The following is a 27,860-nucleotide window of genomic DNA, read 5'->3' as shown; positions in this document are numbered from 1 at the left end:
GTGACCTCTCTCACTTCCTCTCGCAGCCTGGAGTAGTCTCGACCGGGCTGTCAAAGCGCGAGCGATCTGGCGGAACCAAACGGCGGCTCGTCGCTGTGTTTACACCCGGGCGCCGAACTCCCACAACACCGCAGGGTCGCGACAACCTCCCCGGGGGCGGGGATGAGCGGGGACATGGACGAGCAACGCGGGCCGGTGCTGCACATCGTGGTGGTCGGCTTCCACCATAAGAAAGGCTGCCAGGTGCAGTAACCCCCCTGCTTGTTAGCAACATGCTAACTGCTTGCTGTTGTTTATATGGAAGCGATGGTGCTAGTGATGATGATGCATCAGCTGTTCTGCGCTTACGTAACACATCCTTCCAGCTCAACAGCAACATTTATCTTCCGTCTTTCTTGTTTGGACGCACTGGAGCGTCACAATATGATGAATTAATGTCATCACTTTTGTGTTGCTTCATGCACTGTTTCCTCGGAATTTTTCGGGTAAAAGGGGGCGGAGCCTCCGAATATAATGTGACACTAATAATGTTCATAACTGGTAATATTGTGTTAAGTTGCCCCCTCTACCTCGTCAAAATCTTCCCAAACTTGTCCCAATCGTTTATTCTACATACTATTTTTGCCGTTACGGATTTAAAGTATTTTTAAATGTTTTTGTAATTTTCAAAATCTGTATAATGTTCAACATTTACATACAATCAAAGAAGTAATAATAATCCACAAAGGGGGCGGAGCCTCCGAATATATTGTGACACTAATAATGTTTATAACTGGTAATATTGTGTTAAGTTGCCCCCTCTACCTCGTCAAAATCTTCCCAAACTTGTCCCAATCGTTTATTCTACATACTCATTTTGCCGTTACGGATTTAAAGTATTTTTAAATGTTTTTTTAATTTTCAAAATCTGTATAATGTTCAACATTTACATACAATCAAAGAAGTAATAATAATCCACAAAGGGGGCGGAGCCTCCGAATATATTGTGACACTAATAATGTTTATAACTGGTAATATTGTGTTAAGTTGCCCCCTCTACCTCGTCAAAATCTTCCCAAACTTGTCCCAATCGTTTATTCTACATACTCATTTTTCCGTTACGGATTTAAAGTATTTTTAAATTTTTTAATGTTTTCGTAATTTTCAAAATCTGTATAATGTTCAACATTTACATACAATCAAAGAAGTAATAATAATCCACAAAGGGGGCGGAGCCTCCGAATATATTGTGACACTAATAATGTTTATAACTGGTAATATTGTGTTAAGTTGCCCCCTCTACCTCGTCAAAATCTTCCCAAACTTGTCCCAATCGTTTATTCTACATACTCTTTTTGCCGTTACGGATTTAAAGTATTTTTAAATGTTTTTTTAATTTTCAAAATCTGTATAATGTTCAACATTTACATACAATCAAAGAAGTAATAATAATCCACAAAGGGGGCGGAGCCTCCGAATATATTGTGACACTAATAATGTTTATAACTGGTAATATTGTGTTAAGTTGCCCCCTCTACCTCGTCAAAATCTTCCCAAACTTGTCCCAATCGTTTATTCTACATACTCTTTTTGCCGTTACGGATTTAAAGTATTTTTAAATGTTTTTTTAATTTTCAAAATCTGTATAATGTTCAACATTTACATACAATCAAAGAAGTAATAATAATCCACAAAGGGGGCGGAGCCTCCGAATATATTGTGACACTAATAATGTTTATAACTGGTAATATTGTGTTAAGTTGCCCCCTCTACCTCGTCAAAATCTTCCCAAACTTGTCCCAATCGTTTATTCTACATACTCTTTTTGCCGTTACGGATTTGAAGTATTTTTAAAATTTTCAAAATCTTTATAATATTCAACATTGTACATTCATAATATACAATCAAATAAGTAATAATAATCAAAACAAGTACAGAAACAGTACAAAACAGCGCCAGGGGGTTGTAAACTCAATAAAGCAACTAAAGAAGAATGCAAAAAAAAAAAATATATATATATATATATATATATATATACAGTATAAATATATAGTCACGATCAAAAGTGTACATACACTTGTAAAGAACATAATGTCATGGCTGTCATGAGTTTCCAATCATTTCTACAACTCTTATTTTTTTGTGATAGAATAATTGGAGCACATACTTGTTGGTCACAAAAAACATTCATGAAGTTTGCTTCTTTTATGAAATTATTATGGGTCTACTGAAAATGTGAGCAAATGTGCTGGGTCAAAAGTATACATACAGCAATGTTAAAGGCCTACTGAAATTAATTTTTTTTATTTAAACGGGGATAGCAGATCCATTCTGTGTCATACTTGATCATTTTGCGATATTGCCATATTTTTGCTGAAAGGATTTAGTAGAGAACAACGTCGATAAAGTTCGCAACTTTTGGTCTCTGATAAAAAAAAACCTTGCCCCTACCGGAAGTAGCGTGACGTTGTCAGTTGTTCACTCCCTCATATTTTCCTATTGTTTTCAACACAGCTAGAGCTATTAGGACCGTGAAAGCGACGATTACCCCATTAATTTGAGTGAGGATGAAAGATTCGTGGATGAGGAACGTTAGAGTGACGGACTAGAATGCAGTGAAATACATATTTTTTTCCGCTCTGACCGTAACTTAGGTACAAGCTGGCTCATTGGATTCCACACTCTCTCCTTTTTCTATTGTGGATCACGGATTTGTATTTTAAACCACCTCGGATACTATATCCTCTTGAAAATGAGAGTCAAGAACGCGAAATGGACATTCACAGTGACTTTTATCTCCACGACAATACATCGACGAAGCTCTTTAGCATCTTTAGCATGAGCTAACGTAATAGCATCTGTCTCAAATGCAGATAGAAACAAAATAAATAAACCCCTGACTGGAAGGATAGACAGAATATCGACAATACTATTAAACCATGGACATGTAACTACACGGTTAATAGATCTCAGCCTGGCAAAGCTTAACAATGCTGTTGCTAACGACGCTAAGGCTAACTTAGCAACCGGAGCTCACAGAGCTATGATAAAAACATTAGCGCTCCACCTACGCCAGCCAGCCCTCATCTGCTTTGCTCAGCAACACCCGTGCTCACCTGCGTTCCAGCGATTGACGGCGCGACGAAGGACTTCACCAGATCATCCGTGCGGTGGGTCTGCTAGCATCGGCTAGGCGTCTGCTAGCATCGGCTAGGCGTCTGCTAGCATCGGCTAGGCGTCTGCTAGCATCGGCTAGGCGTCTGCTATCCGAGTAAGTGGTCCTTGTGTTGCTACAGCCACCTACAACGTTCTTCTTTGCAGCCTCCATTGTTCATTAAACAAATTGCAAAAGATTCACCAACACAGATGTCCAGAATACTGTGGAATTATGAAATGAAAACAGAGCTTTTTTGTATTGTATTCAATGGAGAAGGCATACCTCTGTTCCTCGGGCTACGTCACGCGCATACGTCATCCTTCGAAGGCTTTTTCAACCGGAAGTGCGGCGGGAAATTTAAAATTGCACTTTATAAGTTAACCCGGCCGTATTGGCATGTGTTGCAATGTTAAGATTTCATCATTGATATATAAACTATCAGACTGCGTGGTCGGTAGTAGTGGCTTTCAGTAGGCCTTTAATATTTGCTTACATGTCCCTTGGCAAGTTTCTTTTGGTAGCCATCCACAAGCTTCTGCTTGAATTTTTGACCACTCCTCTTGACAAAATTGATGCAATTCAGCTAGATTTGTTGGTTTTCTGACATGGACTTGTTTCTTCAGCATTGTCCACACGTTTAAGTCAGGACTTTGGGAAGGCCATTCTAGAACCTTAATTCTAGCCTGATTTAGCCATTCCTTTACCACTTTTGACGTGTGTTTGGGGTCATTGCCATGTTGGAACACCCAACTGCGCCCAAGACCCAACCTCCGGGCTGATGATTTTAGCTTGTCCTGAAGAATTTGGAGGTAATCCTCCTTTTTCATTGTCCCATTTACTCTCTGTAAAGCACCAGTTCCATGGCAGCCAAACAGGCCCAGAGCATAATACTACCACCACCATGCTTGGCGGTAGGAATTGTGTTCCTGGGATTAAAGGCCTCACCTTTTCTCCTCCAAACATATTGCTGGGTATTGTGGCCAAACAGCTCCATTTTTGTTTCATTTGACCACAGAACTTTCCTCCAGAAGGATCTTATCTTATCTTTGAAACAAAAATTGAGCTGTTTGGCTGTTTTTGCTGGCACATTTTTTGGGGTCAAACTATTATAGTTGTTATGTTCTTAACATGTTATTATTTATAACCGGACAAAATCTTCCCAAACTTGTCCCAATTGTTTGTGCTGCAATTTCTTTTGGTATAACTATTATAGTTTTTATGTGGCTTGTTCCATCCATCCATTTTCTACCGCTTATTCCCTTCGGGGTCACGGGGGCGCTGGAGCCTATGTCAGCTACAATCGGGCGGAAGGCAGGGTACACCCTGGACAAGTCGCTACCTCATCGCAGGGCTATGTGGCTTGTTGTAGCATACAATGTTAATAAGATAAAAATGAGATTGTTTGCAGCACAACATGTTTGCAGAATAAAACGTTAACCTAAAAACTATAATACCGGTAGTTAGACTAAGGGTGTCAAAGTCATTTTAGCTCAGGGGCCGCATAAAGGAAAATGTGTGCACACACGGGCCGAACTTTTAAAATCATGGCATTAAAACGAAAAAATAAAGAGGAGAAATATAATCTTAGAGAAAAATGTAATTTAAAACATTTGTACGCACGTACAACACTTAAGACCTTCAGTATATCAGTATGTGGAATTAAATTATGGAATGGATTAAGCAAAGCAATCAAACAATGTACTAATATGATCCACTTCAAGAAGCTCTTCAAACTTAAAGTGTTTACAAAGTACAAAGAAGAAGAACCATGATAAACATTCTGAATTTATTTAATTCATCCATTCTTTCACTCTCAAAATAATCTTACTTATCTCATCATATGAAATATAACTTACTTCACCAATTATTATTTATCTATTTATTTTTATTGTGATTACTTATGGAGTACATTGTGAATAAATTGAGAACAGGAAGTGAACAAAAAAGTTTAGCAACTGTTATGTAAAAGAAAAGGGGTAGGATTAAATGAGCTCTGCTTCTTTCCTACTCCTTTTCAAACATGTTGAAAAGGGAAACTGGAAATTGTGATGTATCATGTTGTATGCTTGCATGTTCGAAATAAACTCAAACTCAAACTCAAAGATAACTTGAGATTGTTTTCTTTGTCTTACTTTGGCCAAAAATAGAACAAACATTCTGAAAATATTACAATAAAAATATAGGGGGAAAAAACGGCAGCGGTAAAGTTTAGGTCCATGAAGGAAAGAAGAAATTGAATGAATGTTTATAACTTAATAAACGTATACCGTAATTTCCGGACTATAAGCCGCTACTTTTTCCCCTCGTTCTGGTCCCTGCGGCTTATACAACGGTGCGGCTTATATACGGCCTGTTCTTCTCCGACACCGACGAAGAGGATTCCGGTGGTTTTAGTACGCAGGAGGAAGACGATGACACAATGATTAAAGACTGACTTTTCATATACCGGTAGGCTGGTTATTTTGATAACGTACAGGCGAGCACTTTGTATTACTTTGCACCGTTGTATTATTTGTACTCTGCACGAATGCTGTTCGCCATGTCAAAGATGTGAAAGTTTGATTGAATGATTGAAAGATTTATAGTTAATAAACGGGACGCTTTGCGTTCCCAAACAGTCATCTCTGTCCCGACAATCCCCTCCGTGGTAGCAGGAACCCCTATATACTACGCTAATTACACATCAAAACCCTGCGGCTTATAGTCGGGTGCGGCTTATATATGGAACAATCTGTATTTTCCCCTAAATTTAGCTGGTGCGGCTTATAGTCAGGTGCGGCTTATAGTCCGGAAATTACGGTATATGCATACAAATATGTTTTCTTTTGAATTATTTTTTTCAAGAATTAAGTAATGTTTCTGAGAACCTTTTTCCAAAAGAATGTGAGATATAACAGGATAATGCATACATTTATAATTTGTTTTTTTAAAGTGGGACCCCAAAAATTGACTGTTGGACCCCATTATTATGACTTGAAGAGGTCCCTGGGGCCACATTTTGAAAATTCCTAGCGCCAACACTTATGGAGTATTGGTGCGTGCAGAACAGCAGCAGGCGGCTGAGGCCTGTGGGCCGCTTCTAATACTAATCAAACGTCATCCCGGGGGCCATAGATCATTCATTCTTTGACACCCCTGAGTTAGACCAAATAATTTGCAGCACCAACAACTGGGACAAGGTGGAGGTGCACCTAACCAGCTCATGCACGAATAAAAACATTGCCTTATTAGCATCTGACCAGCAATGAGATGAAGGTTGTGGTTATTCACAAGCAACCTGAATCATCTGCATAGTTTGCACAATCAATGCTGCCTGTGGCTGGACTCACACTCCAAACCTGTTCTGCATGCTCTGTGCAATTTCCCTGCAGCATGACAAAAGAAAAGCATGCGTGGTGGTGGCTTCTGCCGCCTTCCAGAAGAGCAACAGCAGAGCCTCAGATGACTTGTTGGAGGCCATGCGATATGCCAGTGATCCCCCGCTGGCTATCACATGTTTTATTGCCTCCTCTTACACCTGCTGGACCGGCAGGAGGCAAACTGTCGGGGCCGCACCACATTCTGGTCGGCCTTTTGCATCACAAACAGTTTACAACAACAAAAGTTCTCCTTTGCTCTCCGCCTTCCCGTGTTCTTTTCTACTTCCTCCAAACAGTCCATTTGGAATTTGTCAGTCCTGTGACATTGTTCAGACCTGAGATGTCTGAAGGAATCTATATATGGTGAAGGCTCACCAAAATATATTATTCAATGTTCGAGCACTTCATACCAAAGACTAGGGATGTCCGATAATGGCTTTTTGCCGATATCCGATATTCCGATATTGTCCAACTCTTTAATTACCGATACCGATATCCACCGATATATACAGTCGTGGAATTAACACATTATTATGCCTAATTTGGACAACCAGGTATGGTGAAGATAAGGTACTTTTTAAAAAATGTTATAAAATAAAATAAGATAAATAAATAAAAAACATTTTCTTGAATAAAAAAGAAAGTAAAACAATATAAAAACAGTTACATAGAAACTAGTAATTAATGAACATTTGTAAAATTAACTGTTAAAGGTTAGTACTATTAGTGGACCAGCAGCACGCACAATCATGTGTGCTTACGGACTGTATCCCTTGCAGACTGTATTGATATATATTGATATATAATGTAGGAACCAGAATATTAATAACAGAAAGAAACAACCCTTTTGTGTGAATGAGTGTAAATGGGGGAGGGAGGTTTTTTGGGTTGGTGCACTAATTGTAAGTGTATCTTGTGCTTTTTATGTGGATTTAACAAAAAAAAAAAAAAAAAAAAAGATACTGATAATAAAAAAAACGATACAGATAATTTCCGATATTACATTTTAACGCATTTATCGGCCGATAATATCGGCAGACCGATATTATCGGACATCTCTACCAAAGACTATAAAAATGGGAGCCATTACCTCCCTTGTTGGCACTCAGCATCAAGGGTTGGAATTGGGGGGTTAAATCACCAAAAATGATCCCCGAGCGCGGCCACCGCTGCTGCTCACCGCTCCCCTCACCTCCCAGGGGGTGGAACAAGGGCATGGGTCAAATGCAGAGGATAATTCCACCACACCTAGTGTGTGTGTGACTATCAGTGGTACTTTAACTTTAACATGAGTGGGTGCAAGGCGCTGACTAATGGTGAGTAGGGATGTCCGATAATGGCTTTTTGCCGATATCCGATATTCCGATATTGTCCAACTCTTTAATTACAGATACCGATATCAACCGATACCGATATCAACCGATATATACAGTCGTGGAATTAACACATTATTATGCCTAATTTGGACAACCAGGTATGGTGAAGATAAGGTACTTTTTAAAAAAATGTATAAAATAAAATAAGATAAATAAATTAAAAACATTTTCTTGAATAAAAAAGAAAGTAAAACAATATAAAAACAGTTACATAGAAACTAGTAATTAATGAAAATTTGTAAAATTGACTGTTAAAGGTTAGTATTATTAGTGGACCAGCAGCACGCACAATCATGTGTGCTTATGGACTGTATCCCTTGCAGACTGTATTGATATATATTGATATATAATGTAGGAACCAGAATATTAATAACAGAAAGAAACAACCCTTTTGTGTGAATGAGTGTAAATGGGGGAGGGAGGTTTTTTGGGTTGGTGCACTAATTGTAAGTGTATCTTGTGCTTTTTATGTGGATTTAATAAAAAAATAAAAAAAAACCAACAAAAAAAAACCGATACTGATAATAAAAAAAACGATACCGATAATTTCCGATATTACATTTTAACGCATTTATCGGCCGATAATATCGGCAGACCGATATTATCGGACATCTCTACCAAAGACTATAAAAATGGGAGCCATTACCTCCCTTGTTGGCACTCAGCATCAAGGGTTGGAATTGGGGGGTTAAATCACCAAAAATGATTCCCGAGCGCGGCCAGCGCTGCTGCTCACCGCTCCCCTCACCTCCCAGGGGGTGGAACAAGGGCATGGGTCAAATGCAGAGGATAATTCCACCACACCTAGTGTGTGTGTGACTATCAGTGGTACTGTAACATGAGTGGGTGCAAGGCACTGACTAATGGTGAGTATAGGGAAAGGAGTGGTGAAGTTGCAGACAGAAACCATTTTTTTACACAGACATGTGTAAAAAAAGGTCGCAGAAGTCACGTGTAAAAAGACCGCACATTGGAGCTTCTGCTTCACACAAATCTGAATACACGCACACATGGACCAAAATACAGGAAGTGAGATTTTTTTTTTTTAAACACACAAATCTAAATACGAACACACAGATTGAGATACAGACACACAAATTAGTACACAGAGTTGGATACGCATTTGCAAGTAGTTTTGCCACAATAATACTAGAGATGTCCGATAGTGGCTTTTTTACCGATATCCGATATTGTCCAACTCTTAATTACCGATACTGATATCAACCCAGTGTTTCCCACACATTCATTTATTTGTGGCGGCCCGCCACGAAGGAATTACGTCCGCCACAAATAGATTTTTCGGCTTTTTTTTTGTCCTGTCCAGCTTCTCAGGCAAATCATATAGTTGATGTAGATGCCCATATCGGCTGTTCAGATTTACTTTACAAAAGAGAAGTGTAGGATACTTCTCTTGTTGCCTTATTTGTATTTGACCACTACTGTTTTCTGTTTATTTGTTACTGACTGTGGCAGGACACCTCTGCCTCTGTTTCACTTTATGTTGCTGGTAAATAATATGGTTGTAGTAGTAGGCTAAAGTTAAATGATTTAGTATGCACTAATTAAAGGGGCAGAGCTTAAAGAGACATTTTAGCTTTTATATTTTATAAGATATATTTTTTGTAAGAACCACTATTAATAAATATATTTCAGTGAATAACTTATTGTTCAAATCTGTATATAAATATGTACATAAAGTGTTGTAATTATATTGTAAAATGGATGGATAGACGTTTAAAACAAAAATGTTATTATTAATTAGTAAGTATACATTTTTTGAGCCTTTTTAGAGAAAATCATGTCGTTGTAGTAAATTATGCAAATTACTCGATGATGCCATGGTGACCACGCTCATAGCCACGCCCCCACCACCACAGGTATCTTGGCAGTTTATGGGAAACACTGCAACCGATACTGATATATACAGTCGTGGAATTAACACATTATTATGCCTAATTGTGATGCCCCGCTGGATGCATTGAACAATGTAACAAGGTTTTCCAAAATAAATCAACTCAAGTTATGGGAAAAAATACCTACATTTATTATTGAAGTCACAAAGTGCTTTTTTTTTTTTTAACATAACCCAAAACAATAACAGTGCAATACTTTTTCATAACATGGTCACTACCAGTGTTGGGACTAACGAGTTACTAAGTAACGCGTTACTGTAACGCCGTTAGTTTCGGCGGTAACTAGTAATCTAACGCGTTATTTTTTTATATACAGTAAATCAGTTACCGTTACTGCATGATGCGTTACTGCGTTATTTTACGTTATTTGTATGTAGTATCGGCTAGAAACTGAAGATCTGAGTGTGTTTTATTGGAGCGCTCCGGTGGAAAAGAAGAGGCGTGCTTTCCCCCACCCACAGAAAGCACGCCTCCCCGCAGGGGAGACGTTCCTCTAGAGCCGTACTTCGGGTCTAACAACCTTCACTTTACCCGGAAGTGGTCTTTACAGCTGAGGGTGAATGACGAGCCCGGCGGTTTGTTGCAACTTTGTGACTTTATTGCACGCAGCCATCCACCAAGCTAGAGCACCTACACGCACTCACTGTCGCCGCTCCCTCACCTCTCTCGCCCACTCACTCACTGACGTCACTCACCTCTCATGCTGTCATATCTTAAAGGGCCACACACACACACACACACACACATACGCTACTCTCATAACAACTAACAAGACATCATGGCGAAGCCAGAAGTCAAGTTTTTTAACATGGAGACATTCTCAATACTTTTCTTTTGTCGAGCACAAAGAAAATAACATTTTAGTTAAATGCAAGTTGTGTTTAGGATCAAAGATCCTATCTACTTAGAGTTAAAGTTAAAGTGCCATTATGTTGCAGCTATTTAAAATAGTTTTGTCAATTTTTTCTGGCCTGAAATAAATTGGCCCTTTGAAACATATCTTTGTCTTTGTGTGTTGTATGTAGACCACATTGTTTGTGTGTTGTATGTAGACCACATTGTTTGTGTGTTGTATGTAGAGCACATTGTTTGTGTGTTGTATGTAGAGCACATTGTTTGTGTGTTGTATGTAGACCACATTGTTTGTGTGTTGTATGTAGACCACATTGTTTGTGTGTTGTATGTAGAGCACATTGTTTGTGTGTTGTATGTAGAGCACATTGTTTGTGTGTTGTATGTAGAGCACATTGCTTTCTGAGTTCAGTGATGCAAATGCATGTCAAGATGATCTACAGATTGTATTATTCTCCAGTGCAATAACAGTACTGAAATGAAGGCTAAAAGGGCATTAATGGGAGCCTTAAAAAAAGGGGGGAAAAAAGAAGTAACTAAATAGTTACTTTTCACAGTAACACATTACTTTTTGGTGTAAGTAACTGAGTTACTTTTGAAATAAAGTAACTAGTAATTGTAACTAGTTACTGGTTTTCAGTAACTAACCCAACACTGGTCACTACTGCCTAGTTTCTCTTGTTATATTCCTATTTTACTGTTATATTGTAGCGTCCCGGAAAAGTTAGTACTGCAAGGGATTCTGGGTATTTGTTTTGTTGTGTTTATGTTGTGTTACGGTGCGGATGTTCTCCCGAAATGTTTGTCATTCTTGTTTGGTGTGGGTTCACAGTGTGGCGCATATTTGTAACAGTGTTAAAGTTGTTTATACGGCCACCCTCAGTGTGACCTGTATGGCTGTTGACCAAGTATGCCTTGCATTAATTTGTGATGAGAACAGCCGGTAGATATTATGTGACTGGGACGGCACGCACGCAAATGAAATGCCTTTAAGGTTTTTTGGCTCTCTGTACTTCTCCCTACGTCCGTGTACACAGCGGCGTTTTAAAACGTCATACATTTTACTTTTAGAAACCGATACCGATAATTATGAAACCGATACCGACAATTTCCGATATTACATTTTAAAGCATTTATCGGCCGAATATATCGGCAGCCCGATATTATCGGACATCCCTAAATAATACTTCCACGCTCGCCAGCCAGGGTAAGTTGGCAGCACTGCCAACAAAAAAGCGAGCCTGTTTTTGACTTGTTGGAGTAGTTTCACTCTTTCTATTCCCTCCTCTACTGTACTTCCGGGACCTCCTGTAATATTATAAAAGATGTAATATGTTTTTTTTTTAAAGCCCAACAAGACAATGAGGAGTAATTACATGGTTATTAAAAAAAAGAAAAGTGTGTGTGTGTATAAACTGCTGATTCATCATTGCCACCTCCAATATTTTCCTCCTTTTTCACGGCAGGTGGAGTTTTCCTACCCGCCGCTGATGCCGCACGAAGGTCACGACAGCAACACGCTGCCCGAGGAGTGGAAGTACCTTCCTTTCCTGGCTCTTCCAGACGGAGCTCACAACTACCAGGAAGGTGGGACCACTTTTATCTTGACCCGAAACACTAAAAGCGACAACAACAAAAAGTAGCAGTTAGATGGCAGGAAATAGCTGACTTGTTGCCAGGTAGATTTTGTGGAGCAAAGCATCAAAAATCGGCTGTTTGAATATTAAACCTGGGACTGATGGCGCCCCCTGACAACAACAGTAGTTCTCAAACTAAAAGAAAAAAAGGTAATCGGCTCGCTACGTACAAAATTAATGACTTAAATAGTTATATACATTTAAATGTATATTATAAATACACTATATAATATATTTTTAAATATATAATACATTTAAATCAGGCCGCATGTGGCCCGTTAATCTTTTCAATCTGGCCCGCAGGACATTCCCCCCCCAATTTTTTAAATTTTAGATTTTTAAGACCAAAACTGAAACTGTAGCTAGTATGTGTTTTTTTTTTAACCATTCGCGTTCATATTTCATTTGTTTGTTGCATTTCGATGGAGAAGGGTGTGACGTTCATATGTTGTCAATATTCAGTGTTTTATCCTTCATAGTTAATATTGTAAATCCCACATTCTTTATTTTCATGTACATTCCGGGTGTCTCATTCAGTAAAAAAAAAAAAATTCCATTCCGTCATAACGTTTTTAGCATTCAGACATTATTAGTGTTCCTAAAAATAGATATACCAGCCCCCAGACACATTTTTTTTCTCTAAATTTGTCCCACCGAGGCTAAATAATAGGCCTGATTTAAATGAATGAGTATTTCTAAAGTTATTTCATACATATTTCATGTATAATATATTATGTGCAAAAGAAAATATCTGCTATACCTTAAATCAAAGTCTAATTATTTAAGTAGCAATTTTAAAAACAGCTGTAGCGTAATTTTAAAAAGTGTTGTACACAAAACAAAGGTAAAAAAATACAAATAAAATATCAATACAAGACACGATAAGTACAGAAAAAGCTTTAAATGCACAGGTTAACAAACCAAACAATAAAATAGTAAAAAAATAAAAGTAAATAGGAATATCCATAAAAACAATAAAAAGGCTTAAATACTAGATGAGGGCGTGCATCATGAATATACTTTTATTTTTGATAAAATATGGGCCATTAAAATGAATTAAAGGGACTTAAGGTTATGTAAAAACATGTTTCAATTTTGTCCCTATTTGTGTTAAATTGTATCTGGTGAGGTTTGCTTGAATTCATTTAAATATGTAAATTACCGCTATGAGAAACATATTCATACACTTAATTATATATTTGAATGTAAAAAAATATATATCAGAGAGAAAAAGTGTCCTGTAGTGGAGCATTTTTTTGTTAATCGCAATCACAGCTGTACAAATTAAATAAAGGTAAAACTTTTATTTTTTAAAATCACAATAAGTAATAATGAAAAGACAAATAATAAAATGTAAATAAAATAAGGAATATCCATGAAAATAGTTAAAAGGCATCAATACTAGATTAGATCGTGCATCATGAGAGTGACCGATTTTTTATTTGTATTAAGTTATGGGCAATTAAATGTTTTATGTATTAGTAAAGTGAGTATGTTATGTAATTTTTTTCTCCATTTGTGTTAAATTGAATTCATTCAATCATGTACTATAAGAAACATCACTGCTTTGTTTTCAATGTAAAAAAACAAAACAGAGAAACAGTGCCCTCTAGTGGATCATGTTTTGTTAAACACAATCACTGCTCTGTATTGAATATAAAACATACACATTTAGGGAAGGAACAGTGCTCTGTAGTGAAGCTTTTTGCATGATGATACACTTGATGTGATGGTGTGGACAAGCGGCAAGTAGCGAGACAAAAGGTGACACCTGTTTGATGAAAGCCTGCTGTCTTTATCCTCCCCCTGCAGACACGGTCTACTTCCACCTGCCCCCCCGAGGCGGAGACGGCAAGTGCGTCTACGGCGTGTCCTGCTACCGGCAGATTGAGGCGAAGGTCAGTCCGAGTCGTCGCCATGTTTGGTTGCTGCGGAGACGGCAGGCCTTTTTTTACACCAACTTGTGTACGTCGGCAGGCTCTGAAGGTGCGACAGGCGGACGTCACGCGGGAGACGGTGCAGAAGAGCGTCTGCGTGCTGAGCCGTGTGGTGAGTCGGGCTTTGTTAGCATGCTAATGTTTGTAAAACATGTTGGCAAAAGTATCTGGACACAGGAAGTCAGGAAATGGAATGTTTTGCAGCTTCCACTCTTCAGGGAAAGTCAATAATGCCAGGATTTCGCAGCCTTTTTTTGGGATTGTTGCGACCAGAAATGCACGTTTTCATGTCAGCATTTTCAAAAAGTCGCCACATTTTAAGGCTTATTTTTTCACGAACATTACATGCCCTTTATGACATTTTAATCCATGTTTTTGTAACCCTAAAAAGCTCAGAATTTGAACAGATCCAACAAAATATAGCATACATGTCTATATATACTGGATTTTTCGGACTATATGTAAGCCGCACCCACTAAATTTTAGAAGGAAAAATTATTTTTCCATATATTAGTCACACCGGACTCTTAACCACAGATATATACGTTGTGAAATGAGAAAGATTGTGTAAATGTTTGTTTACACACCTTAATTGTTTCCAAACGGTGTCTGTAACACGGCAGTAAAACGGCTGATCAAACAAAACAGAAGTCATCGTCATGGACCCACTAGCTGCGCTCCAATCTGCCTAACAGACTCAATAACTCCACGGTGACATTTTAGTGAATTTACTGTGGAATTTGTGAAACAATACAAACATCAATATAAAATGATGTGGCGGGCGACGGGAAATGATAAAGGAGGCCATATAAAATGATGAAGCGGGCGACGTGAAATGATAAAGGAGGCCATATAAAATGATGTGGCGGGCGACGTGAAATGATAAAGGAGGCCATGTAAAATGATGTGGCGGGTGACATAAAATGATAAAGGAGGCCATATAAAATGATGAAGCGGGCGATGTGAAATGATAAAGGAGGCCATTTAAATGATGTGGCGGGTGACATAAAATGATAAAGGAGGCCATATAAAATGATGAAGCGGGCGATGTGAAATGATAAAGGAGGCCATATAAAATGATGTGGCGGGTGACGTGAAATGATAAAGGAGGCCATATAAAATGATGTGGCGGGCGACGTGAAATGATAAAGGAGGCCATATAAAATGATGTGGCGGGCGACATAAGATGATAAAGGAGGCCATATAAAATGCTGTGGCGGGCGACATAAAATGATAAAGGAGGCCATATAAAATGATGTGGCGGGCGACATAAAATGATAAAGGAGGCCATATAAAATGCTGTGGCGGGCGACATAAGATGATAAAGGAGGCCATATAAAATGACGTGGCGGGTGATGTGAAATGATAAAGGAGGCCATACAAAATGATGTGGCGGGTGACATAAAATGATAAAGGAGGCTATATAAAATGATGTGGCGGGCGACATAAGATGATAAAAGAGGCCATATAAAATGATGTGGCGGGCGACATAAAATGATAAAGGAGGCCATATAAAATGATGTGGCGGGTGACATAAAATGATATAGGAGGCCATATAAAATGATGTGACGGGTGATGTGAAATGATAAAGGAGGCCATATAAAATTATGTGGCGGGTGACATAAAATGATAAAGGAGGCCATATAAAATGATGAAGCAGGCGATGTGAAATGATAAAGGAGGCCATATAAAATGATGTGGTGGGTGACATAAAATGATAAAGGAGGCCATATAAAATGATGAAGCGGGCGATGTGAAATGATAAAGGAGGCCATATAAAATGATGTGGCGGGTGACGTGAAATGATAATGGAGGCCATATAAAATGCTGTGGCGGGCGACGTGAAATGATAAAGGAGGCCATATAAAATGATGTGGCGGGCGACATAAAATGATAAAGGAGGCCATACAAAATGATGTGGCGGGTGACATAAAATGATAAAGGAGGCTATATAAAATGATGTTGCGGGCGACATAAGATGATAAAGGAGGCCATATAAAATGATGTGGCGGGCGACATAAAATGATAAAGGAGGCCATATAAAATGCTGTGGCGGGCGACATAAGATGATAAAGGAGGCCATCTAAAATGACGTGGCGGGTGATGTGAAATGATAAAGGAGGCCATACAAAATGATGTGGCGGGTGACATAAAATGATAAAGGAGGCTGTATAAAATGATGTGGCGGGCGACATAAGATGATAAAGGAGGCCATATAAAATGATGTGGCGGGCGACATAAAATGATAAAGGAGGCCATATAAAATGCTGTGGCGGGCGACATAAGATGATAAAGGAGGCCATATAAAATGATGTGGCGGGCGACATAAAATGATAAAGGAGGCCATACAAAATGACGTGGCGGGTGACATAAAATGATAAAGGAGGCTGTATAAAATGATGTGGCGGGCGACATAAGATGATAAAGGAGGCCATATAAAATGATGTGGCGGGCGACATAAAATGATAAAGGAGGCCATATAAAATGCTGTGGCGGGCGACATAAGAGGATAAAGGAGGCCATATAACATGATGTGGCGGGCGACATAAAATGATAAAGGAGGCCATAAAATGATGTGGCCGGTGACATAAAATGATAAAGGAGGCCATTAAATTATGTGGCGGGTGACATAAAATGATAAAGGAGGCCATATAAAATGATGTGACGGGTGATGTGAAATGATAAAGGAGGCCATATAAAATGATGCGGCGGGTGACAAAATGATAAAGGAGGCCATATAAAATGATGTGACGGGTGATGTGAAATGATAAAGGAGGCCATATAAAATTATGCGGCAGGTGACATAAAATGATAAAGGAGGCCATATGAAATGATGTGACGGGTGATGTGAAATGATAAAGGAGGCCATATAAAATGATGTGGCGGGTGACATAAAATGATAAAGGAGGCCATATAAAATGATGTGACGTGAAATGATAAAGGAGGCCATATAAAATGATGTGGCGGGTGACATGAAATGATAAAGGAGGCCATAAAATGATGTGGCCGGTGACATAAAATGATAAAGGAGGCCATTAAATTATGTGGCGGGTGACATAAAATGATAAAGGAGGCCATATAAAATGATGTGACGGGTGATGTGAAATGATAAAGGAGGCCATATAAAATGATGCGGCGGGTGACATAAAATGATAAAGGAGGCCATATAAAATGATGTGACGTGAAATGATAAAGGAGGCCATATAAAATGATGTGGCGGGTGACATGAAATGATAAAGGAGGCCATTAAATTATGTGGCGGGTGACATAAAATGATAAAGGAGGCCATATAAAATGATGTGGCGGGTGACATGAAATGATAAAGGAGGCCATATAAAATTATGTGGCGGGTGACATAAAATGATAAAGGAGGCCATATAAAATGACGTGGCGGGTGATGTGAAATGATAAAGGAGGTCATATAAAATTATGTGGCGGGTGACATAAAATGATAAAGGAGGCCATATAAAATGATGTGACATAAAATGATAAAGGAGGCCATATAAAATGATTTGACGTGAAATGATAAAGGAGGCCATATAAAATGTAGTGGCGGGTGACGTGAAATGACAAAGGAGGCCATGTAAAATGCTGTGGCGGGCTACATAAAATGATAAAGGAGGCCATATAAAATGATGTGGCGGGCGGCGTAAAATGATAAAAAGGCCATATAAAATGATGTGGCGGGCGGCGTAAAATGATAAAAAGGCCATATAAAATGATGTGGCGGGCGGCGTACAATGATAAAAAGGCCATATAAAATGATGTGGCTGGCGGGCGGCGTAAAATGATAAAAAGGCCATATAAAATGAAATAGCTAGCAGATCTGGCCCTAGGGTTTGGAGTTTCCCCCCTGTGGTTAGACAGTTGTGTTGCATTTGAGTGCAGCTGGGACAAATGAGGTTGGCTAAAATGTGGATGAGTGTCGAAAAGGTGCGGGAAGTTGGACAAAGTTGGGAGGCCGCCATCATTGGCGACATCCTGGAGGGACTGGAAGATTGTGACTTGGTGGACATTTATGACAAGGCCACTTGTTCTGCACCAAATAGAAGAAAAGTTGATGATTGGTGTGTGTGTGTGCGTGTGTGTGTGTGTGTGTGTGTGTGTGTGCGTGCGTGCGTGCGTGTGTGCGTGTGTGTGTGTGTGTGTGTGTGTGTGTGCGTGCGTGCGTGCGTGTGTGCGTGTGTGTGTGTGTGTGTGCAGCCTCTCTACGGTCTCCTCCAAGCCAAGCTGCAGCTCATCACACACGCCTACTTCGAGGAGAAAGACTTCTCCCAGATCTCCATCCTGAAGGTGAGACCCTCCTCAGTCCTGCATGTGCCCCACAACTCACACTGTCCTGGTCCACCTGCAGGACCTGTACGAGCACATGAACGGCTCCCTCAGGGGTTCGGCTCTGGAAGGCTCCCAGGTGTTCCTCGGTAGGACCTCCCCACCGGACTTTACCCGCCTCTCCTTGGTCTTGATGTGTTTTGTCTCCGCAGGTTTGTCCCCGCGAGACCTCATCCTGCACTTTAGACACAAGGTAGGTGCTGACTCCGCATCTTGTGGACACGTCTCATGGTTCTGGTCTTCACAGGTCCTCATCCTCTTCAAGCTCATCCTGCTGGAGAAGAAGGTGCCCATCGCACGCCGGCGCACTCCCTCTGACTTCCTGTTTGACCTGTGCGACCTCTGACCCCCCGCAGGTGCTCTTCTACCTGTCCCCCGTCAGCAGGCTGGTGGGAACGCTGATGACCGTCCTGTCCCTGTTCCCAGGTGGGTCGCTTTATTAGGGACATAGTCCTGTCCCTGTTCCCAGGTGGGTCACTTTATTAGGGACATCATTGTCCTGTCCCTGTTCCCAGGTGGGTCACTTTATTAGGGACATCATTGTCCTGTCCCTGTTCCCAGGTGGGTCACTTTATTAGGGACATCATTGTCCTGTCCCTGTTCCCAGGTGGGTCACTTTATTAGGGACATCATTGTCCTGTCCCTGTTCCCAGGTGGGTCACTTTATTAGGGACATAATCCTGTCCCTGTTCCCAGGTGGGTCACTTTATTAGGGACATCATAGTCCTGTCCCTGTTCCCAGGTGGGTCACTTTATTAGGGACATAGTCCTGTCCCTGTTCCCAGGTGGGTCACTTTATTAGGGACATCATTGTCCTGTCCCTGTTCCAAAGTGTGTCACTTTATTAGGGACATCATTGTCCTGTCCCTGTTTCCAGGTGTTAACTTCTCCTATGTTAGCATGCTAACATTTTATGTGAGCATTTAAAAAAAATTGTATCTCTCGTATGAACATAGATTGTGATACATGGCGCCATCTTCAAAACACGCTAACTTTTCCTACGTCATCATGCTAACATTAGCATGCTAACATTTTATACTGCATTCTAGCTCATTTTGATTATTTAAACCTAAAATTAATGCGTTTTGAGACATGTCGCCATCCTGCAAGTATGGGAACAGTTAAAATTATAACAAGCTAACATTAGCATGCTAATGTTATCATTTTTGCCAATTTTATTCATTTAAACCTAAAAATCATGGATTTTGACACTCGGCCCCATCTTACAAGTGTGCTAACTTCCCCCATGTTAGCATGCTAACATTTTACGCTAGCATTTTTACACATTTTAGCACAACACGATTCGATTCAATTCTTGGGGGTAATGACTCGATTCTTGATTCAAAATTGATGCTTTTTTAATAACTTTTGGTGTCAGTTCTATGATTAACTACATTCGTCCTGATTAATTTCTATATTTCTTCAAAGAAAACTGGATTTGTTTAACAAAATTATACCCAAACATTTAATAAAGGCAACAAGAGAAGAATCCAACACTTCTTTTTTCTAAAGTAAACGTGTACAGCAGATCTAGATCATCTACATCAACAATATGATTGATCTGATTTGCTGGATAGGACAAATAAAATAAAAATATATTTTTTTTAATTTATTTAGGATTTTTTAAAATCAATTAATCATGATTAATTAAAAAATTAAAAAAATTGTAACCGCTATGAGGCGTGTTTAACAAGTTGCAACACAGTCCCATTATAAGGTGTTCATGATGCTTCATCTGGGGTTTGTGGTGTCCAGGTGTGATCGAGCACGGCCTGGTGGACTCGTCTCACTACAGACCCAAGAGCAGCACGTCCGAGGACCTGCTGGACAGCGTCCCCGGGGCCGAGGGCTTCGTCTCCGTGTCGGCCAGCGACGTCCCGCCGCCGTCTTCGCCCTCCAGGGGCGGCGCCGGCGACGACAACAACCACCTGAAGCCGCCGTCCCGCACGTCCCCGGAGTCCTCCGAGAGCGACTGGGAGACCCTGGACCCCGGCGTGTTGGAGGAAGGGCCCAAGGACGAGGGGAAGGAGGCGGCGCCGGACGCCTTCGAGTCCAAGCCGACCACGCCCATCACGGCGCAGCCCATCGGCGGGCAGGGAGGGGTGACGCAGGGGCTGGTGTCGGGTCTGGAGGAGGACCAGTACGGACTGCCGCTCGCCATTTTCACCAAAGTAAACAAAGATGGCGGCTTGGCGTTCCTGCCGCCTGTTCCTAACATTTAGTCCTTGCAGGGTTACTTGTGTCTGCCCTACATGGCGCTGCAGCAGCACCACCTCCTGCTGGACGTGGCGGTGCGCGGCTTCGTTGCCGGGGCGACCAACATCCTCTTCCGCCAGCAGAGGCACCTCAGCGACGCCGTCATCGAGGTGAGTGAAACCCCTGACCCCGCCCCTCCCGCGCAAACCGTCCTGACGGCTGCCGCTTGGCAGGTGGAGGATGCGGCGGTCAACATCCAGGACGCCGAGCTGCGCAAGACCCTCAGCCTGACCACGGCAGACCTGCGCTTCGCCGACTACCTGGTCAAGCACGTGATGGAGAACCGCGACGACGTCTTCCTGGACGGCACAGGCTGGGAGGGCGGGGACGAGTGGATCCGGGCGCAGTTCACGCTCTACATCCACGCCCTGCTGGCGTCCTCCCTGCAGCAAGGTGGGAGGAGTCATCTTCTTGTTTCATAGTGGGACCACGCCCACACTGCTGATGGAGCAGGAAGTCCTTTCTGGAAACATGGCCGCCTGATAATCCACTTGAAATTGGAGGCTAATTGTTCCAAACATTCACACATTCTTCTGCTTCTTCTCCAGATTTTGGCGCGCTCTAACTTCCACATTTTTCACCCGATTCAAACTGTTCCAACTTCAAACTGTTCAGCCTATTCGGGAATCGCTGGATTTCCCTTGACAAATTCCCAGAATTCCAAGTTTTCCGGGACATTTTCCCCATTCAAAATGAATTGGCCATTTTTCAAACTTCCACCATTTCCACATTTTTCAACAGATTCAAACCATTCCACCTTCAACACATTCCATCATCCTGGAAATTCAAACTACCTTTTTTTCCAAGTTCAAAAAAATTCCAGGATTTTCAATAATTCCTGGTTTTCCAAAGCCCTATTTCCACCCTTTTTTTCTGGCGACTACTCCTTCCACATTTTTCAACCCACTTCAAGCGTTCCACCGTCCAAACAGTCCTCTTTATTGGGACAGAAAACTAAGTTGTTTTTTGAACAGGAAAAATTCCCGGTTTTCCCGAAATTCCAGGAATTCCGTAATACCATTTCTCAATTCAACATATTACTACTTTAACATTTCTCGACCGATTTGAAAAATTCCAACACCAACCAGTTCAACTCATTCAAACCGTTCAAGTTTTTTACCATTTTCAAAAAAAAATCCCAGTTTTCCCGAAATTCCCATTGAAATCAATTGGACTTTCTTCAAATTTCCACATTTTTTATCTGATTCAAACTGTTCAGCCTATTTGGGAAATCGTGGGCGTTCCCTTGACAAATTCCAAACATTTCCAGAATTCCATGTTTTCCGGGACATTTTCCCCATTCAAAATGAATTGGCCATTTTTCAAACTTCCACCATTTCCACATTTTTCAACGGATTCAAACCATTCCACCTTCAACACATTCCATCATCCTGGAAATTCAAACTACCTTTTTTTCCAAGTTCAAAAAAATTCCAGGATTTTCAATAATTCCTGGTTTTCCAATGCCCTATTTCCACCCTTTTGTCTGGCGACTACTCCTTCCACATTTTTCAACCCACTTCAAGCACCATCAAAACATTCCTCTTAATCAGGACAAAAAAATAAGTTGTTTTTTGAACTGGAAAAATTCCCGGTTTTCCAGGAATTCCGTAATTCCATTTCTCAATTCAACATGTTACTACTTCAACATTTCTCGACCGATTTGAAAAATTCCAACACCAACCATTTCAACTCATTCAAACCGTTCAAGTTTTTTTTCCCACTATTTTCAAAAAACCTCCCACTTTTCCCGAAATTCCCAAATTTTGGGGAAATTCCCATTGAAATCAATTGGACTTTCTTCAAATTTCCAATTTTTTTATCTGATTCAGACCGTTCCAACTTTAAACTGTTCAGCCTATTCGGGAATCGCGGGATTTCCCTTGACAAATTCCAAAAATTCCCAGAATTCCAAGTTTTCCGGGCCATTTTTCAAACTTCCACTATTTCCACATTTTTCAACAGATTCAAACCATTCCACCTTCAACACATTCCATCATCCTGGAAATTCAAACTACCTTTTTTCCAAGTTAAAAAAAATTCCAGGATTTTCCATAATTCCTGGTTTTCCAAAGCCCTATTTCCACCCTTTTTTCTGGCGACTACTTCCACATTTTTCAACCCACTTCAAGCGTTCCACTGTCCAAACATTCCTCTTTATTGGGACAAAAAACTAAGTTGTTTTTTGAACTGGGAAAATTCCCGGTTTTCCCGAAATTCCAGGAATTCCGTAATACCATTTCTCAATTCAACATATTACTACTTTAACATTTCTCGACCGATTTGAAAAATTCCAACACCAACCATTTCAACTCATTCAAACCGTTCAAGTTTTTTACCATTTTCAAAAAAAATTCCCAGTTTTCCCGAAATTCCCATTGAAATCAATTGGACTTTCTTCAAATTTCCACATTTTTTATCTGATTCAAACTGTTCAGCCTATTTGGGAAATCGTGGGCGTTCCTTTGACAAATTCCAAACATTTCCAGAATTCCATGTTTTCCGGGACATTTTTCCCATTCAAAATAAATTGGCCATTCTTCAAACTTCCACCATTTCCACATTTTTCAACAGATTCAAACCATTCCACCTTCAACACATTCCATCATCCTGGGAATTCAAACTACCTTTTTTTCCAAGTTAAAAAAAATTCTAGGATTTTCCATAATTCCTGGTTTTCCAAAGCCCTATTTCCACCCTTTTTTCTGGCGACTACTCCTTCCACATTTTTCAACCCACTTCAAGCACCATCAAAACATTCCTCGTAATCAGGACAAAAAAACGAAGTTGTTTTTTGAACTGAAAAAATTCCCGGTTTTCCAGGAATTCCGTACTTCCATTTCTCAATTCAACATTTCTCGACCGATTTGAAAAATTCCAACACCAACCATTTCAACTCATTCAAACCGTTCAAGTTTTTTACCATTTTCAAAAAAATTCCCACTTTTCCCGAAATTCCCACATTTTTGGGAACTTCTCATTGAAATCAATGGGACTTTCTTCAAATTTCCACATTTTTTTTTATCTGATTCAAACTGTTCTAACTTCAAAATATTCAGCCTGTTTGGGAATTGCGTGCTCTACTCCAACAATTATAAAAAAAATTCCAGGATTTCAGTTCAACTTCAGTATTGGAGAATTCACACGCAATTTCTTCAGGAATTGCCTCATCTAGTTAACCCTTTAAAGCCTGAACCACCAAGTATTTGACAGAAAATTCAAATTATTTAAAAATGTAGCTTTTATTGGTCCTTCTGAACATTTTATTTAGATTTTTTTTGTTTTACAAAAGTCCCAATTAATTGGTATCATATTTGACACAGCCGGTCACAAAAGTATATTTTTACTGCAATACACAGAAATATCAATCATGTCATCATCTTCCTTCAGCTACTCCCCATCACTTCAATTGACTTTTTTTTGGTAATTATTTTCAAACCTTCTTTAATGTTGCATTTGCCATCTAAAAAACCTACAAAAAGTCATTATGCTTTTTTTTTCTCTCCTAAAGATCAGAAAGCTATGATTTATTATCTCAACACAAAATAATGCAGCAAATTGGATATTTTACCTCTAAATATCAATATTGTGTCATACAAACATATTTGTTTGTATGACACATTTAAAGAATCAATGGTATTAAAATGAAACAAAAATAATTTACCTGCCGTTTAAATTTTTATACACCCCTTTTTAAAACAGTTTTACTATAAAATATATTATATTATTACATTTATTTTGCATCAATGGATGAACTCAGGGGTGTCAAACTCCTTTTCATTGAGGGCCACATCGGGACGTTTTTAACAATGACTAATATATGGATATACATGTATATATATATATATATATATATATATATATTTTTTTTACATAAGCTGCAAAAAAAATATTTCCATTTTACTAAAAAAACTGGCAGCTCAGTCACCAGAATTTTACAGTAAAAGCAGTGTGTTTTTTTTACAGCATATAAAACAAATGGAATAAATAGAATGGAGAAACAATAGCACTGTTTCTAGCGGTAAAATTCTAAATCTTGTTGTTTAAGTTTTTTTTTTATGTTTTAGTGTCTTACTGTATATGGGGAAAAAACTGTAAAATAATTAAAATAATAAAATAATAAATTTGTTTTGAAATCACAAGTCAAGCAGATATTTAAGTACAGTATCTTTATTTTAACAAAAACTATTTTTGGAATACATGATAACATAATATTTTGATAATATTGAATTTTAAAGGATATGCAATTGCATGCAGTACATGATTTTTAATGCCAAAAAGGAAGGAACAAATATATTTAATAGAGATGTCCGATAATGGCTTTTTTGCCGATATCCGATATTGTCTAACTCTTAATTACCGATTCCGATATCAACCGATACCGACATATATATATATATCGTGGGATTAACACATTATTATGCCTAATTTTGTTGTGATGCCCTGCTGGATGCATTAAACAATGTAACAAGGTTTTCCAAAATAAATGTACTCAAGTTATGGAAAAAAATGCCAACATGGCACTGCCATATTTATTATTGAAGTCACAAAGTGCATTATTTTTTTTAACATGCCTCAAAACAGCAGCTTGGAATTTGGGACATGCTCTCCCTGAGAGAGCATGAGGAGGTTGAGGGCCTTCAAAAATCAGGGTTCGTTCTTTGCCTGTAATAAGTCACATACTGCCCTCATGTGGATGATGGGTGTACTGCGTGCATGTCATTTAACATGTCTTCTATGTCTCAGATAACGAGAGGCTGCTGGCGGATTACGGCGCTCCCTTCATCACCGCCTGGAAGATCACACACAACTACCGCCTGTGGCACAGCAACGCGCACCCCGCCATGGCCGCCGTCACCCCGGGGTACCACCGTCACCGTGTCTTTGCACGCCGCCTTCCTGCCCGCGACTAACGCCCCTCTTCTCTGCTGCAGACATCCCTTCCAGGGACAGTACAGCGTGGCCGATGTCAAACTTCGACTGTCGCAGTGAGTCCTCTTTTTTTTTGCTCCTTTTTACAGCAAAAAGAGGGAAGAAAAAATGCTAACTTCTCCTATATTAAAATGCTAATGTTTTATGTTAGCATTTGTGCTAATTTTGTTAGTATAAACCATCTTAGAAGTACGCAACCTTTTCCTATGTCATCATGTTAACGTTACTAACATTTTATGGTAGCATTTTTTCTAATTTTATACACAGAAACTCAAAAATCATGGCGCCATCTTAAAAAAATGCTAACTTCTATATTAAAATGCTAATGTTTTATGTTAGCATTTGTGCAAATGTTATTAGTATAAGCCGTCTTAGAAGTACGCAAACTTTTCCTATGTCATCATGTTAACGTCACTAACATTTTATGGTAGCATTTTTGCAAATTTTATACATATGAACTCAAAAATCATGGCGCCATCTTACAAAAATGCTAACGTTTTATGTTAGCATTTGTGCAAATTTTGTTAATATAAACCATATTAGAAGTACGCAACCTTTTACTATGTCATCATGTTAACGTTACTAACATTTTTGCTAATTTTCTACATACAAACTAAAAAATCATGGCGGCATCTTACAAAAATGCAAACGTTTTATGTTAGCATTTGTGCAAATTTTGTTAGTATAAACCATCTTAGAAGTACGCAACCTTTTCCTATGTCATCATAGTCATCATGTTAACGTTACTAACATTTTATGGTAGCATTTTTGCAAATTTTCTACATAGTAACTCAAAAATCATGGCGCCATCTCACAACTTAGGCGACCGAGTAACGGACTGTGTAAACAGGATATTGTGTGTACTGTACTAGACAGGAAGTGATGTCCCCAAAATGGCAGCTTGACCAGCACTAAATAGTTGAATAACAGTGAAGTGTCTGACCTGGTCTGTGGTTGTCGGCACAGCTCGGTGAACAGCAGCGAGCGAGGGAAGAAGCTGGGGAACGCCATGATGACCACCAGCAGGAGCGTGGTGCAGACCAGCAAGGCCGTGGGTGAGAAAGATGACAGTTTCAGTGGTAGCAGGGGGGCGTGGTCTGTAAAAACCTCATACCTTGGCTGTCCCCCGCAGGTCAGTCGGTGGGCGGAGCCTTGACCAGCGCCAAGTCGGCCATGTCCTCCTGGTTCTCCACCCTGGCCCAGCCCGCCGCCGGGTCCCGGCCGGGCGAGCCCGAGCTCGAGCCCGCCGCGGAAGTCAAACCCTGACCATGTCCTGCTTCCTCCTTGGCTGTAAGTGGGCGGAGCTAGCGCAAAGCCAACGTCATGAAGGGCGGGGCAAAAGTTGGTTCCCTCCTCACACACACACACACACACACACCAAGCTGGTCCACCTCCTGACAGGAAGGTGGCGCCGACGAGTACTTCCTGTAAGACACTGAAGATGCTGTAGTGTTCACAACCCCGGTGAGCCTCTGTCACAACATTGTGGTTACCGTGGTAACAGCGCAAACACAAAAGCGTTCTCTTCACTGCGGTTAAAAACTATTCATCCAAAAACATTGTCAAGATAAAGCAGCAGAAAACATCGGTAGAGCGGCCGTGCCATCAACCTGAGGGTTCCAGGTTCGATCCCCGCTTCCGCCATCCTAGTCACTGCCGTTGTGTCCTTGGGCAAGACACTTTACCCACCTGCTACCAGTGCCACCCACACTGCTTTAAATGTAACTTAGATAATGGGTGTCACTATGTAAAAGTGCTTTGAGTCACTAGAGAAAAGCGCTATATAAATATAATTCACTTCACATTTTAAAAGATATTATATTTGGAAACTCAGTTTAAACATTAGCTTAAATTAGCACAGTGCTTCCCAAATAGTGGGGCGGGCGCTGTGACATATGGGGGGGGGGGAGGCGTGAGAGGTAATAGCGTGCATCTTGACAGACAATTAACATTCCCTTCAAAAGGGGGGGGGTGTAAAAAATGTGTGTTCCCCAGAAAAATCTCATTGTGAACAAGTTCCAAGGGGGGGGCGTGAGAGGTAATAGCGTGCATCTTGACAAATGCAGACTGATAATTAAAATTCCCTTCAAAAGGGGGTGCGTGAAAATGTTTTGTTCCCTAGAAAAATCT

At 40.1% G+C, this 27,860-nt stretch overlaps 1 protein-coding gene across 1 annotated transcript; it reads left to right on the top strand.

Moving 5' to 3' along the window:
• Positions 1 to 27,605, top strand: avl9 (AVL9 homolog (S. cerevisiase)). The gene is made up of 16 exons (XM_062021951.1): positions 1 to 243; positions 12,103 to 12,223; positions 14,086 to 14,171; positions 14,251 to 14,322; positions 18,414 to 18,503; positions 18,565 to 18,631; positions 18,695 to 18,735; positions 18,790 to 18,828; positions 18,899 to 18,968; positions 20,298 to 20,713; positions 20,774 to 20,908; positions 20,972 to 21,191; positions 25,545 to 25,662; positions 25,733 to 25,786; positions 26,697 to 26,785; positions 26,863 to 27,605. The coding sequence occupies exons 1-16, from the start codon at positions 163 to 165 to the stop codon at positions 26,994 to 26,996; spliced, it is 1,833 nt and encodes a 610-aa protein (XP_061877935.1). The 5' UTR covers positions 1 to 162; the 3' UTR covers positions 26,997 to 27,605.
• The last annotated feature ends 255 nt before the right edge of the window (positions 27,606 to 27,860 follow it).

Source organism: Entelurus aequoreus, linkage group LG15, assembly GCF_033978785.1.
Source record: "Entelurus aequoreus isolate RoL-2023_Sb linkage group LG15, RoL_Eaeq_v1.1, whole genome shotgun sequence".
NCBI classification, from domain to species: domain Eukaryota; kingdom Metazoa; phylum Chordata; class Actinopteri; order Syngnathiformes; family Syngnathidae; genus Entelurus; species Entelurus aequoreus.
This window is presented reverse-complemented; position numbering and strand designations above follow the sequence as displayed.